Below are 13,617 nucleotides of genomic sequence, written 5' to 3' on the forward strand. Positions count from 1 at the left end.
AGGGCACTCAGAGAGGTTAAGGAGCTCACTCTGCATCACGAAGCATGTTACCAGGTCTGGAACCCAGGAGTCTTGACTCCCAGCCAGCGGTTATTTCCCAGCACTGCATTGCTTCATGGTCCTAGCTATCCTCTAAAGTCAGGGAAGTGGGGTGGGATATCATGATTCTTGTGCACATGGGAAGACTGAGGCTTAGAAAAATTAAATGCCACAACTGTCCAGAAAAGTAGCCACTAGACGCATGTGGCTAATTAAATAAGATGAAACTTCCTGTTCTTCTATTGCACTAGCCATATTTCAAGTGCTCGCTAGCAACTTGTGGCTAGTGACAACCATATTGGGTGGTGTAGAAAATAGAACATTTCCATCATCATACATAGAAAATTCTTTTGAACAGTACCAGCTAAGTGACTAGTGCAAGGACAGACACACGGCCACTGAGAGGTGGGGCTGGGGCTCGGCCTCCACCTTTTGCTTCCCTTCATTCTGGCCCTGCCCCTCAGCTGGGGGCTCCTGCTGGCTAAAAGCCTTCCCCACCCACCCCCAACCCCTCCTAAACTGGGCATCTCCAGCCTCGTGAATGGCCTTGCCTTAGCAGATGCTGCTGTTCCACCCACCTCCTAGCGAGACTTTCCCGTGGGTGAGAACAGGAGGAGGACAGCGGAAGGGAGAGGAGGAGGAGGAGGAAGGGAGCCAGTGTTTTCTTTAACCTGAGAAACATGGCAAGGCAGCAGAACTTGGAGGAAGATATTCTCAGCATCTGGGGAGCAGTGGGGCCCTGCTGACAGGTGTGAGTCGCAGGGAGTCAGGAAGCTCAGGTTCTAATCCTGGCTCTGCCACTCATGCCCCTGGGTGGGCTTGGGCACATCAGTTTGCCTCCCTAATGTTTGAGGAGGCCAGTAAACATCTGTCAGCCTCCCAGGCAGGTCTGGAGGCCTAGATTATGGGAAGGGCAGCGTGCTGCAGTGAGCAGCAGGAGAGAAGTCAGACCTGCATTTCCATTTTATAGAAGAGGAGGTGAAGGCTCAGAAAGGCCACATGACCAAGGGGAGCATTATCAGAGTGTGCTGTGAGGAAGAAACGAGGTGATGCCCGCAGGTGACAGGTGTTTGGAACATGGCTCTTGTTACTGTTTGCTGTCATGGGCTTTAAGGGACCAGAGAGTCTAATTACGTGACAGACAGGTTCAAAGCCAGGACTCAAGAATGAGACTGCCCTGGTGTGTGGTTCATTTCAGCTTCTTAGTAGCTGTGTGGCTTTGGGGGAAGTTACTTCACCTCTCTGAGCCTAGTTTCTTCATCTACAGAAAGGGAACAGTAACAGTGCAGACACTTATAGAGTTGTGAGGGTTCAATATGTTAATACACGTAAAAGAACTTAGCACAGTGACCGGCACTGTAATTGTTATCTATTATTGTTGGTTGTTAATTAAGCCACTGTTTGTTGGCTATTTTGCTGTTTTGGTCAGTTGTATTGTAACAGATATAGTGAGCCACCCCAAATACAATTGTGTCTATAAAGTGCTTAGCACAGAGTAAGCACTGAGTAAGTGTTGACTGTGATGATTACGATTACTAAAAGGGTTGAGGTGGGTGTTCTGAGCCCAACTGAGGAGGTATCAGGTGGGTTGGAGGGTGATGGGTCCAGCAGCAGGGGACAGTCTTGGCCTCTTGAGAGGGGCTGAGTGTTGGTGGATCCCAGCCAGGCCCAGCGCTGCCACCTGGGCAAGGTAGGGACACAGAAGGAATGGATGGAGACATTGAGCTGTGGTCAGCCTCCTTGTTCTGCAGGCATTTGGGGCACTGGTTGGGCCCAAATGCCAGGCTCTGAAACACGAAGGGATTGTTCTTCCCTCTCCCCACCCCTTGGGCTTCTGCCAGCCCAGCTGAGGCTTACAGGGAGCCAGCCTCGCTTGAGCAGCCCCTGCAAGGCTGCAGCCCCTGGCACCACTGGGTCTGTCTGACTGCGCTGGATCACCAGGCATATGTATTCCTGCAGGCGGGCACAGGAGTGCTCCCACATGGATTTTCATTTCAGCAGATGTGATTGGGCACTTAGAATGTGCCAGGCAGTTGGGTTGGGCACCTCAGACACTCTGTCCTCCATGAGCTTCCACTCTTGGGCACTGACTAAGCAACTAGCAGTGTGAGGAGAGCTGCAAAGGACAGGTATAGAAAACTTGGGAAATGCTGTGTTCCCAGGTGTCAGGGGTGGGGAAGGGGTGCCTGTGGGTTGGGCCACTCTGCCAGTGAGGATGCCTTGAGTCCCGGGTTATGTAATACCAATGGACAATGGCTTCAGCCCTTGCTATTCAAAGTGTGGTCCACAGCCCAGCAACACTGGCATGGGAGCTTGTTAAATATGCAGAATCTCAGGCTCTACCCCAGACCCACTGAATCCGAATCTGTATTTTAATGAGACCCCCAGGTGGTTTGTATGCACATTAAGGTAGAGAAGCCCTGGCTTTATGGTAATAATGGCCATAGCTAACTCTTGCAGAGAACACTTGCTATGTGCAGATACTGTGCTGTGCTTTTACTTATATTGACTCATTTAATTCTCACAACAACCTGACAATGGGACTGTTAATATTCCCATTTTACAGATGAGGAAATGGAAACTCAGAGAGGGTAAATAAGTTGCCCAAGGTCACACAGCCAGTCAGTGGCCGAGCCAGGATTCAAATCCGAGCATTGGGTATCTGCCCTTAACGTTTACACTCAACTCTTTTCCTCATTTAATGGTTGCATTTATCAAGGTTTCTGGAAGCAGAGGCTTCCAGGATGGTTTGGTAGTTCAAGGATGCCATCAAGGACCCAGAACCCCTCTCTCTTTCCACACCATGGGCCTTATGTTGGGCCAGCCATGGTTGATCCCCTGGGGCTGAGGAAGGGCTTTCTTTCTTTGAGCCTGTTTCTGCCTGATCAAAAATTGGAGCTTTGTGGGTTAAGGATGGAGAGTCAACCAGCCATGCCACCAGGCCAGGCCCATCTCACCTAGGAAAAGGGCAGGAGCTGGAGCTCAAGCCCCCTGAGATGGGGCCATGAGAACAAAACCTTCCAGACATACCATACTCCCCACCTGCCCTAATCCTGAGATACTCCCTGTTGACTGTGTGTTCTAGTTTGGGTTTTCCCAGAACCAGACCTGAGACATGGGTTCGAGTGCAAGTGATTCACCTGGGAGGTGATTCTAGAAAATAAGAGCAGAGGAGCATGTGGGAGAGAGGTATTGCACCCAATAAAGCATAAGAAGCCAGCTTTCCCAGGGGGCAACCAGAGCCAATCCTGATGGGGAACTCTGGGAACCCATGTGGAACATGCACCTGGGAGCTATCTCCTCAGGAGGCGAGGGAGTTGAGGTATTTACATTCCAGCTCTTAACCAGTTACTGAGCAGCAGCTGCTCCCTGTTAACTCTCTGGCTCTTACTGTGGTAAAATAGGCTCTAGAGGCTAGAGAAGCTCTTCAGGGGCCAGAGAAGCCTGGGCAAAGGCATGCAGATGCTGGTGGTTAGAAGTCAGCAAGCACTGACATAATAAGGGGTGGGGGCATGGCCCAGCAGAGCCTGCTACACTATGTGGGTGCATAGGGCTACCATCTGACCAGCTGCCCAAACCAGAAATCTGGGGTTCTTGCAGCCAGCTCTCTCTCTCTCCAATCCGTAATCCATTCCCAATCCATAATCATGCTGTGCCATTTTACTCTTAATGATCTCTTGAATCCATCCATTCCTCCCCATCTCCATCTCCTGGTCAAGGCCATACATCGCTCTTGCCTGGACACCTGCAGGTCTCCTTTTTGGGACATCACAGTTTGTCACCCAGTACTTATTCTTCTGACCTTTCCCAGCCTCTCTCAGTCCCCAACCATGTGGGGACTCCACCACCCTGAACCTTTACCCTTCACTTTTCTCACCTCCAGGTCTTTGCATCCATTGCGCCCTCTACCTGGCACTTCCTTCTCTACCCCTGCTCCCTCTTCACCCTCTGACTCATTCCTTCTCCAGACCTCAGCTGAGAACTGGCACAAAGACTGTATCCCATGTGCCAACACCAGTAATTGATAGTGGTTCCCTGGAGTGCTGTGTTGAGAAGGATTCTGGAGCCAAGTCCAGGCTTGGCAGGAGAGCTGAGGTTGATTAGCAATGTCTGTCCTGGGCGTGGGCAGAAGTGGAATGGAACAGGTAGGGCCTACCATTCTTCTGGCTGTATCAGCAGCCCTCACAGTCCCCTGTCCCTCCCTCACCACAGTGCCCTCCACTCTCTATCTTAATTGTCACATGTGTGTCTGTCTGTCCCACTAGACACTGAGTTCAGTGCCTGTCTAGCTGGCCCAGTCGGTGCTCTGCACATTCGGATGAACAATGGGTGGGTGTGTGTGAGCAGAAGCATGCATACATTCCACTCCTTCCCACCCCTTCAGCACACAGAATCCAGGGCCTTGGCATCCTCTCTGTTGACCCAAAAGCACTCCAGGCTGGCTCCCAGCACCCACCTGCTTCTTCCTTCTGCTCTTTGTTGTCCTGAGATGTCTGGGTCATCAGCATCCGGGTCTCTGAGTGTCTGGGTCACTGTGTCCACAGCCCAGGGAAGCAGAGTATGAGCCGATGGCAGGGCCACTGCACCCAGGCTCAGGGTCATGGTCCTGTCAAGGCTGTTTCCTGATCACCAAAGGCTCAGGAGTCTGGGTGGGTGGTCAGAACCCCTTTTCTTCCCCACCTCTACTGTTTAACAGCATCCCCATGCCCAAAGGACAAAGCAGAACTGGATGCAGCTGTGGCTAGGAGACAGGGATTTGTTTTGTTTTGTTTTATAAACGCTAGTATTTCTTGAGCACTTGACTGTGCCAGACTCTGTTCTAAGGCGTTTGTCTCATTTAATACTTACAATAGCACTGGGATTATCCTATTGTTCTTTATTCCTGTTTTACTGGGAAGGAAACCAAGGCTCTGAGAAGTGAAGAATGTGCCTCCACGACTAGTGAGTGGTGGAGTCAGGATTCAGTTCCAGGCCTGCCTGACCCCATAGCTTGGCCTGCAAATCCCTGTGCTCTGCTCTGGGCAAGGCTGAGGTCCCCTCAAGACAAATAGAGACAGTATAACATAGTGCTTAAGAGGGTGAATTCTGGAGCCAGACGCTCCAGGTTTAGGTCCTAGGTCTTCCACTCCTAGCAGAGTGATTCTGGTTCAATTACTTAACAATTCTGTGCCTCAGTTTCCCTTTTTGTAAAATGGGTATGAATTACAAGTACCTAGCTTTTATAGAGTTGTTAAGAGGATTAAATGGATCAACATTGATAAATAGTACTATCAGTGCTTGACTCATGACAAGTTTTTGACAAAAAAAATCCTTGGCTTTGCACCCACGAGCCACACACTGTCTCATAGAGGTGGTCAGGCTTGGAAATATCTTGAATTCTTGAGAAGTCGGAGTCAGCATTGTGTGATATGGTATATCCTGGCACAGGGCAATTCTGCTACAATGCTTGTTTTGAAAACGAGAATTTGTTCCAACATGATTCAAGTATTAGGGAACAATTTGAGCATAACATAAATTTTGCATTTGTTCAGGTGCAATTTCATCCACGAGGAACACTGGGTGAATGAAGAAAACTGCACCCACATAAGAATACACAAAACGCATGTGGCTCAGACATCCACGGCACCGTCAGTTTACTATTATAAGCCACACCCGTCCACACCTGGTGGTACAACTTTCCATTGACTTCAGTTTTTCCCTCACTACCTCAAAATCACTCACAGGCTGCACCTCTTCTGACACCCCCTTCCACAAGCAAACTGCAGGTTGTTTTCAAGGTCACGTGCCATTTTTATTATAGTATTTATGCATTTCTAAAGCATTTAACATATATAAAACCATGCTGTCATTTTTACTGCATTCCTGCCTTTTTCTTTTTTTGATGTGACACTGACCCCATTTTCCCATAAGCTCTGTGATTTTTATAGCAGGATTTTGCATTGCACAGTAATTTTTAGAAATGTATATTTCATGTTACAGCAGAATTGACTGTATTGTAGGTTTGGCGAGTTTGTGGGAGGATGGATGGATGGATGGATGGATAACTGGATGGACAGATGGATGGACGGATGGATGGATGGATGGATGGATGGATGGGTGGATGGATAAATGGATGGATGGATGGATGGATGGATGGATAAATGGATGGATGGATGGATAAATGGATGGATGGATGGATAAATGGATGGATGGATGGATGGATGGATGGATGGCTGGATGGATGGATGGATACATGGATGGATGGATGGGCGGGCATGTAGTGAATGGATGGACAGGGAACCCATAAATTCCTAAACCTTTGAGAACCACATAACCCATAATCACCATAAGGGCTGTGCAGCCTTTTAATTTCTGATGCTGTTGAAACGAGTGATCCATCTGGAAAAGAGAATGGAGTGAAACCCCTGCATGACCCAGTTACTTCTTTCACCATCAAGAACACAGAAAATCCAGGGGTCAAACCAAGCTCAGAGGTTAATAATAAAAGACCAGTGGGTTTCAGCTCTGCAAACAAGAGTAATAGGATTTGAAATGCAGGAAATCTCATTTCACCATTAACACAAAATAAAAGGCCAGCAGAACACAGGTTGTAATCCTGTTTCAGGGCTTTGCGCCTGTCCAAGTGGCACACGTCCCTGGAAGGGACCCGCTGCTGCAGTCCTCCCCAAAATGGCTTGGGCTTGTTCTCAGGCATCCAGATGCTGCACTTACTAACAGGTCTAGAATCTGAAATGCCATGAAAATGCCAAGAATGTAGCAAGGATGCTCTCCCAGGCCAGGCAGCAGGCCCAGCAGGCCATGGTATCTCACCCTTTGATTCACTCAGCAGGTCCTCTGTGCTAAGCACCTTGCCCGCACTAGCTCTCTGACCCTCCCCAACAACTCAGCAAGGTGATTACTATTTATTCCCATTTTCTACATGAGGAAACTGCAGCTCAGAGAGGTTAAGACACTTCCCACAGGTTGTATAATACTGGAATCCAGGGTCTATGTTACACCAAATCCAGTCTTCACCCCATCCTTTATTTTCCCAGTGTGAGTCCTGCTGTAGGGCTTGGCAGTGAACATTTATCGAGCTCCTGTTGCATACAAGGACTTGTCAAAGTTGTAGCATGTATGCAGCACTTAATTCAGTAAGCTCTTTTATACCCCTGTGCTCATGGATGCCGCAAGCAGAAGAACGTTTGAAACTGAGACAGCACAGGCACTGGCCAACGAAAAGACCAGACACTGTCCATGAGGCAGTGTGATTTCGTTTGCAGATAAGAACACTGAAATACAGAGACAATAACAACTTGTCAGAGGTCACACAGCAAGCGGTTGGCTAGTGAGGAGTAGAGGCAGATTTGATTTTGTGGCCTCTGCCTTCTTTTCGTGCTCCAGGAAAGACCCCAAGGTGGAGTCAGGTCTCTGATGCGGTTGGATTTCTGGCTAATAGGGCCCGGCCACCACTTTATTCCACCTTCCTCCAGCCCCCAGGAGGACGTGATAACCTATTCAGGGTTTCTGGGGCGTCAGCCGGGTTCCTTGGCAGCTAGCAAGGCTCCCTGGGATAGGAAATCAGGCAGCCGCCCAGATATTATAAACAATTACCGCTAATTACCAGGCCTGCCAGTTCCCCATTGTCTGCTCACAATCCCACCAGGAACTGAGGAGCAGACAATGATGATGTTGGAGGAAACTTTCAATTTCAGGCTGCAGAGGGCCTCCCTCTGCCTGGGAGGCTGCACTCCTTCCATGCCTGGAATCTGTGAGACCCCCACCATTTCTCAGGCTTTTGGAGCCCAGACACTCCTTACAAAATGGAGCCTGACCCCCTAGATGGCTGGGAGGGTAGGGTGGAAAAGAGACCCGGGGCATGGAGGAAAGGCCACGTCACCAGTGTGAAAGAGGCCAGGGGTCCCCAACCCCAGGGTCCCCCGAGGGTTACTGGTCGCTGGCCTCTTAGGAACCAGGCCGCAGAGCAGGTGAGCAGTGGGCGAGCGAGCATTACCGCCTGTGCTCTGCCTCCTGTCAGATCAGTGATGGCATTAGATTCTCACAGGAGCGTGAACCCTGCCGTGAACTGTGCATGAGAGGGATCTAGGTTGCGGGCTTCTTATGAGAATCTAGCTAATGCCTGATGATCTGAGGTGGAGCAGTTGCATCCCAAAACCATCCCCCACTCCCTGCCCCAGTCCATGGAAAAACTGTCTTCCATAAAACTGGTCCCTGGTGCTGAAAACGTTAGGGACCCCTGGTCTAGACCATGGCCTCTGTGCTGTTAATTGAGGCTTTGGTTTTGCAAGAATAGTGGGTACACATTTCAGTCCCCAGACACTTAAGTGACTTTATTTTTCACACTTCCTCTCTATAAAAAACCATTGTTGCATAATCGTTAAGATAATAGACTTGGAAGCCTGACTCTCTGGGTTCAGATACCACTCAGCTTCTGTCTTGGTTTGGCTTCTTCCAGAGCAGACCCTGACTCAAAGATTCAAGTGGAAATTGGATATTTGGCAGGCCATCCCAGGAATCCCCAGTGTGGGAGCTGCAAGGAATGGGATGGGAAGGGAGAGGAGCTAATAACAGATGCATCATCAGGCCTGCTACCACTAAGGGCAGCTGGAGCTCAGGCCCACTGGGGAGCCTTGGGAGGCTAGGCGAACATTCACCTGCATTATCCCCACTGCAGACTCCCAGTTTGTCACTGGGTGGGGGCTCCTTCTGGGGCATGAACCTTCAGGTGCTTCCAGCCTGCCCTGTGCCACAGGCTGAATTTTCTCTCCCAGCAAGATTCAGAATTCTCACAGCCAGAAAACAAGCCCTCAGACCTAGTGGCAGGTATGAGAGCAGGTAGCCTCAGGGTATAGAAGTGAGGGCCAAGGGGTAGGGTGGGGCCGTGCAGTACCTGTGTGATTTGGGCAGGTTTCTTAACTCTCCAGCTCATCTATAAAATGGACGCAGTAATAGTATTGACCTCATAGGGTTGTTGTGAGGCTGAAATGAATGAATAAGTATAGAGCACTTTGACATTTGTGGCATTTAGTGAGCACTGGGAGATCACTGTTGCTAATCTGTGTATCAAGTCCCCCTGTGTCCTCTGTTTGCTGAAAACTTAGACTCACTTAGTTCAGGATTTTCCCAAAGGTTATGCCTGTGTCCTGGGGAAGTTTGTGTAGAGAGAAGCCATGTAAATTTCTGGAACAGGCCCAGGGTAACCGTTAAAGTATTTAATCGGAAGCACAGGTCACAGCTACTAATCACACTATTTCGTATTGCAACCCACATCCCCCTGCCCCCACCCGCCGGCCCACATGAATTTTCTATGTATTTATTCCTAAGATTACTATCATTTACCACCTTCTAACATACTGTAATGTTTATGATATTAATTGTGTATAATATGTCACTAGAATCTAAGCACCTCAAGGGCAGGAATCACTGTTCACTGACATGTTCCAAGTGTCCAGAATAGTGCCTGGACACAATGAGTGTATATAGTATGTGCTCAGTAAACATTTGTTGGATGAATGAATGGATCATATGGACGCTGGCCATAACACCTGGTGTACCAGCTGGATGTCAGTGAGGGCTCATGTCCAGTAGCATGGGCTGCTATTATTGTGGTGCTCAGACACTGGGCACAGAGTATGTGTTCCTCAGTCATCATCTGTCATTCTGCTGTCTCCTGGAACGTGATCTTACTGTCTGCTCCCTGGTCATTGTTTCCCATCGGTCTCAGCTACTTCTCTATGCCCAGACCACCAGGACACTGAATCTGCCCTTCCGTCCAGTGCACCTGGATCATACTTTCCTCTTTAGGGTGTGGAGGGACATACAGCGAGCCTCAGAGATCTCCCAGGGGCTCACTTGACAAGATGCCCAAGCAGCCATTTCTCTAGAGTGTTCTGCCCTTTTCTTAGCTCCACCCAATAAGCAGGGTGGGTGCAAGTCTCCTCTGCTTTCAGATCCCCCCAGCCTCTCTGGAGTTTTCTGTCTCCCCCAGCACTCACCAGCTGGGGACTGCAGACCCTCCTCAAGGATCCTGCAGCATCTCAGCAATCTTCCCTCCTTGCCTGACTTCCTCTGCTCTCCCAGGCTGAGGATATGTCTGTTTCGGGGCAGGATAGCCTAGTTTTGTACCTATTCTTTCAAGTCTGTTTCTTAGATTTGGAACTGAAAAGTCAGGAGCCCAAGTGTCTTGCTGTCTACCTCCTGCTGGGTCATTCCTTCTCTGAGGCAGCAAACATAGGACACCCTGGCTACTGTCTGAATGGGGAAAGCAGGCCAGGGGTATTAGGACATCAGGAAAAGGAAAAGCACTCAGGCCGAATGTTCTGCCATTAGCTCTGCAGATAACTTAAATAAAAACAGAATACGGGGGGACCTCACATGGCTCAGGGAAGAATTGGGCAGCTGGGACTGGGTAGCGAGTAGAGTTTATGGGTTTTGCATGAGGGCAGGCCATTCTTGTGACTTTTAGTCTCCAGGATTCTGTTTTTGAGTTCCCAGAGAGAGGTTTTGATTGGCCTGACTTGGGTTAAGCCTCTAACTCTGTATGCATCAGCTCTGGCCAGGGACTAGGGTCACCATTTTGCTCGGCAGATGTGTTTCTTACCTAAATGATGGTGATAAAGATCAAAAGCCAACCTCTTGGGCTAGGTGTGGTGGCTCACCCCTGTAATCCCAGCACTTTGGGAGGTTGAGGTGGGTGGATCACGTGAGGCCAGGGGTTCGAGACCAGCCTGGCCAATGTGATGAAACTCTGTCTCTACTAAAAACACAACAATTTGCTGGATGTGGTGATACACATCTGTATTCCCAGCTACTTGGGAGGCTGAGGCATGAGAATCGGTTAAACCCAGGAGTTCAAAGCTGCAGTGAGCCAAGACTGTGCCACTGCACTCCAGACTGGGCAACAGAGTGAGACTCTGTCTCAAAAAAAAAAAAAACAAAAACAAAAACAAAAAAACTCCTGTGGTTGTGGTGAGGATCAGATGAGAAAATGGGTTGCAAGTGCTTTGGTCCTCAGGATAACAGGGGCACATCAGGCATGGTACTTAGTGCCTCATCGCACTTAATACAACAGACCTAAGAGATGGGAACATTATTATTCCCATTTCACAGATGGGAAAGAGACACTTAGAGAAGTGAAGGGAGTGGGGAGAACTTACTCAAGCTGTCTTAAGCAAAATAATAAAATTATCTTTGTTGTTGCTGTTGATATTGACTTAATGTAACCAAAAGATGAAGTAGCTTGCTTCAGGCAGAGCTTGATCCAGGAGCTCACACAATGCTGTCATTTTGATGGTTTTGTTCTTGGGATCCAGATGGTAGCCACATAGCACCAGAAGCTCCAGTCCTGCATCTCAGGCTCAAGTCTAGTGGGAATGAGACCGTCTCACTCCCCATAGTTCAACAAAGCTTCCAGGCCTGATTCTTGTTGGTTGAACTGGGCCACATGCCTGTCTCTGAGCCGATCACTGGCCAAGGGGAAGGGATGCCCTGATTGGCCAGGCTGAGCTGGAGACCCAGTCTTAGGAGCTGTTCCCTCCACCCCACTGTGATCATGTGCCATGGGGAGGGGGCTCCGCAAAGAAAATTTGAGATGTTGTTACCAGAGGAAGGGGAAGTGAATATTAGGTGGCCAAGCAGCAGGAAGAAATGCACCCCTCAGAGTCCAGAGCCCCGTGCAGTACAGCTCACACTTCCACGTGCAAGGGCATCATCTGTGGCTCACGTTAAAATTCAGATTCTGATTCAGCAGCTGGGGGTGGAGTGGGCTGCAGTTCTATGGATCTAATTAGTTCCCAGGTGATGCTGATGCTGTTGGTCTCTGAACCACATTTTGAGTATCAAGGCACGAAACCACATGAGCCAGATACTGGGTAAACCTTATCTCCATCCCAAGAGGGAAGTCTCAGCATATCCATTTCATGGAGGTTGACTGCCTGAGTCCAGAGTTGTCAGTCAACCACTGGGAACATGTGCTTTGTCTCATCTTTTCCTCTCGCAGCCTTAACTATGGAGGAGTTTGCCTGGCATCGGATGCCCAGTTCAGTGACTTTCTGGGAAGCATGGGGCCAGCACAGTTTGTGGGCCGCCAGACGCTGGCCACCACACCCATGGGTGAGTGCCCCAAGGCTGGTTTCAAATGGACTATGGGAGGTGGGGGGTCACACCGGAAGCCCAGCATCTCTCCCTCCTTCCCCTCTGCGTGTTGATCCATCTTCTGCGCATGCCACCTAGGGCCCAGGGCACACTCTCAAGCCCTCAGCAGAGCCTAGGCACTTGGTGGGAGTTGGTTCTGGTCTTATCCTGAGCTGGGAGCAGGGGAAGGGGGTTTCAGCTCTAAGTAGAGGGGAAGAGCTGAGTCCCAGCTTGAGCTTCTGAGCCATTTCCCAGTCTCATCTCTTGGTGCCTCTTGCAGGGGATGTGGAGATTGGCTTGCAGGAGCGGAACGGTCAGCTGGAAGTGGACATTATCCAGGCCCGGGGACTGACAGCCAAGCCAGGCTCCAAGACACTGCCAGGTCTGGGGCCTACCCTCCCCTGCAGGGTTGGGGTGGAGGTCAGGGAGGATATCCTGATGGGTACCGAGGGCCTTGAAGAGAGAAAATTGGGCCCAACTGTGGGGACCCCCGTCCCAACTCTAATATGTGGAACTGGTAGTTTAGGGTTTGTTTGGGGAGCCAGTTGAGATTGTCTGTTGACCTTGTTCCTCTCCTCCACTGGACACATGGTGCCCAGTGGTAAGAGCTCGGCAGGAACCATCTTTCCTGCTTATTGTTATACCCCAGTACCTAGCAGTTTTTGGCCTGCAGTAGGTGCTCAGGCTTGGTGAGTGAGTGGGTCCGCAGATGGACGCATAAGCCAGGGAGAGGGTGGGCACGTCACGGACTGAGGGAGGAAACAGGTGAGCGAGTGAGCAAAGGAAGGGGAGACAGTGAGGACCACCAGAGAAGGTGGGGCAGGCTGCACCCAAGCCCCGCTGTACCTGCTGCCCCCAAATGCCCACCCCCCATGTGTCCTGGTGCGTCCTCCCCAGACCCCATGGGGGCACACCTATCTCCAGCAGAGGGTGGGCAGCCTCCCTCTGTTGCACCCTTTGCCCACCATTTGAGGGCCAACTAGAACTCACCCCTGCTGGCCTCTGTCCCCAGCGGCCTATATCAAGGCCTACCTGCTAGAGAATGGCGTCTGCATTGCCAAGAAGAAGACCAAAGTCGCTCGCAAGTCGCTGGACCCACTGTATAACCAGGTGCTGCTGTTTCCCGAGAGTCCCCAGGGCAAAGTCCTCCAGGTGAGGGGCATTAGTGCGCTCACGCGTGTGTGCACGAGCACACATGCACAGGACCAGAATGACAGGCGGGCACCCCTGGCGGGGGGTGTCTCTGGAGGGCCTCGCCTGGAGGAAATAGGTGCGGCCCTCAGTTCACTGTGGCTGAACTGAGCTCTACAACTTGCTGTGCAACTTTGAACAAGTTCCCTTCTGACCCTCAGTTTCTTCATCCATAAAGTGGGGACCCTAACAGTACCTACCTGATAACATTCTGGTGCCAGTGGAATGTGTGCTGTGTGCAGGAAAAGTATTTGC

At 50.2% G+C, this 13,617-nt stretch overlaps 1 protein-coding gene across 1 annotated transcript in view; it reads left to right on the forward strand.

The window, feature by feature from the left end:
* LOC105496416 (regulating synaptic membrane exocytosis 4) overlaps positions 1-13,617 on the forward strand; it is a 57,767-nt gene that overhangs the window by 39,337 nt on the left and 4,813 nt on the right. The window contains exons 3-5 of the mRNA XM_011766815.3: positions 12,038-12,150; positions 12,452-12,553; positions 13,184-13,323. Coding sequence (XP_011765117.1) covers positions 12,038-12,150; positions 12,452-12,553; positions 13,184-13,323 — 355 coding nt within the window. The remainder of the gene's footprint in view (positions 1-12,037; positions 12,151-12,451; positions 12,554-13,183; positions 13,324-13,617) is intronic.

The sequence above is a fragment of the Macaca nemestrina genome, chromosome 15, assembly GCF_043159975.1.
Source record: "Macaca nemestrina isolate mMacNem1 chromosome 15, mMacNem.hap1, whole genome shotgun sequence".
NCBI classification, from domain to species: Eukaryota; Metazoa; Chordata; class Mammalia; order Primates; family Cercopithecidae; genus Macaca; species Macaca nemestrina.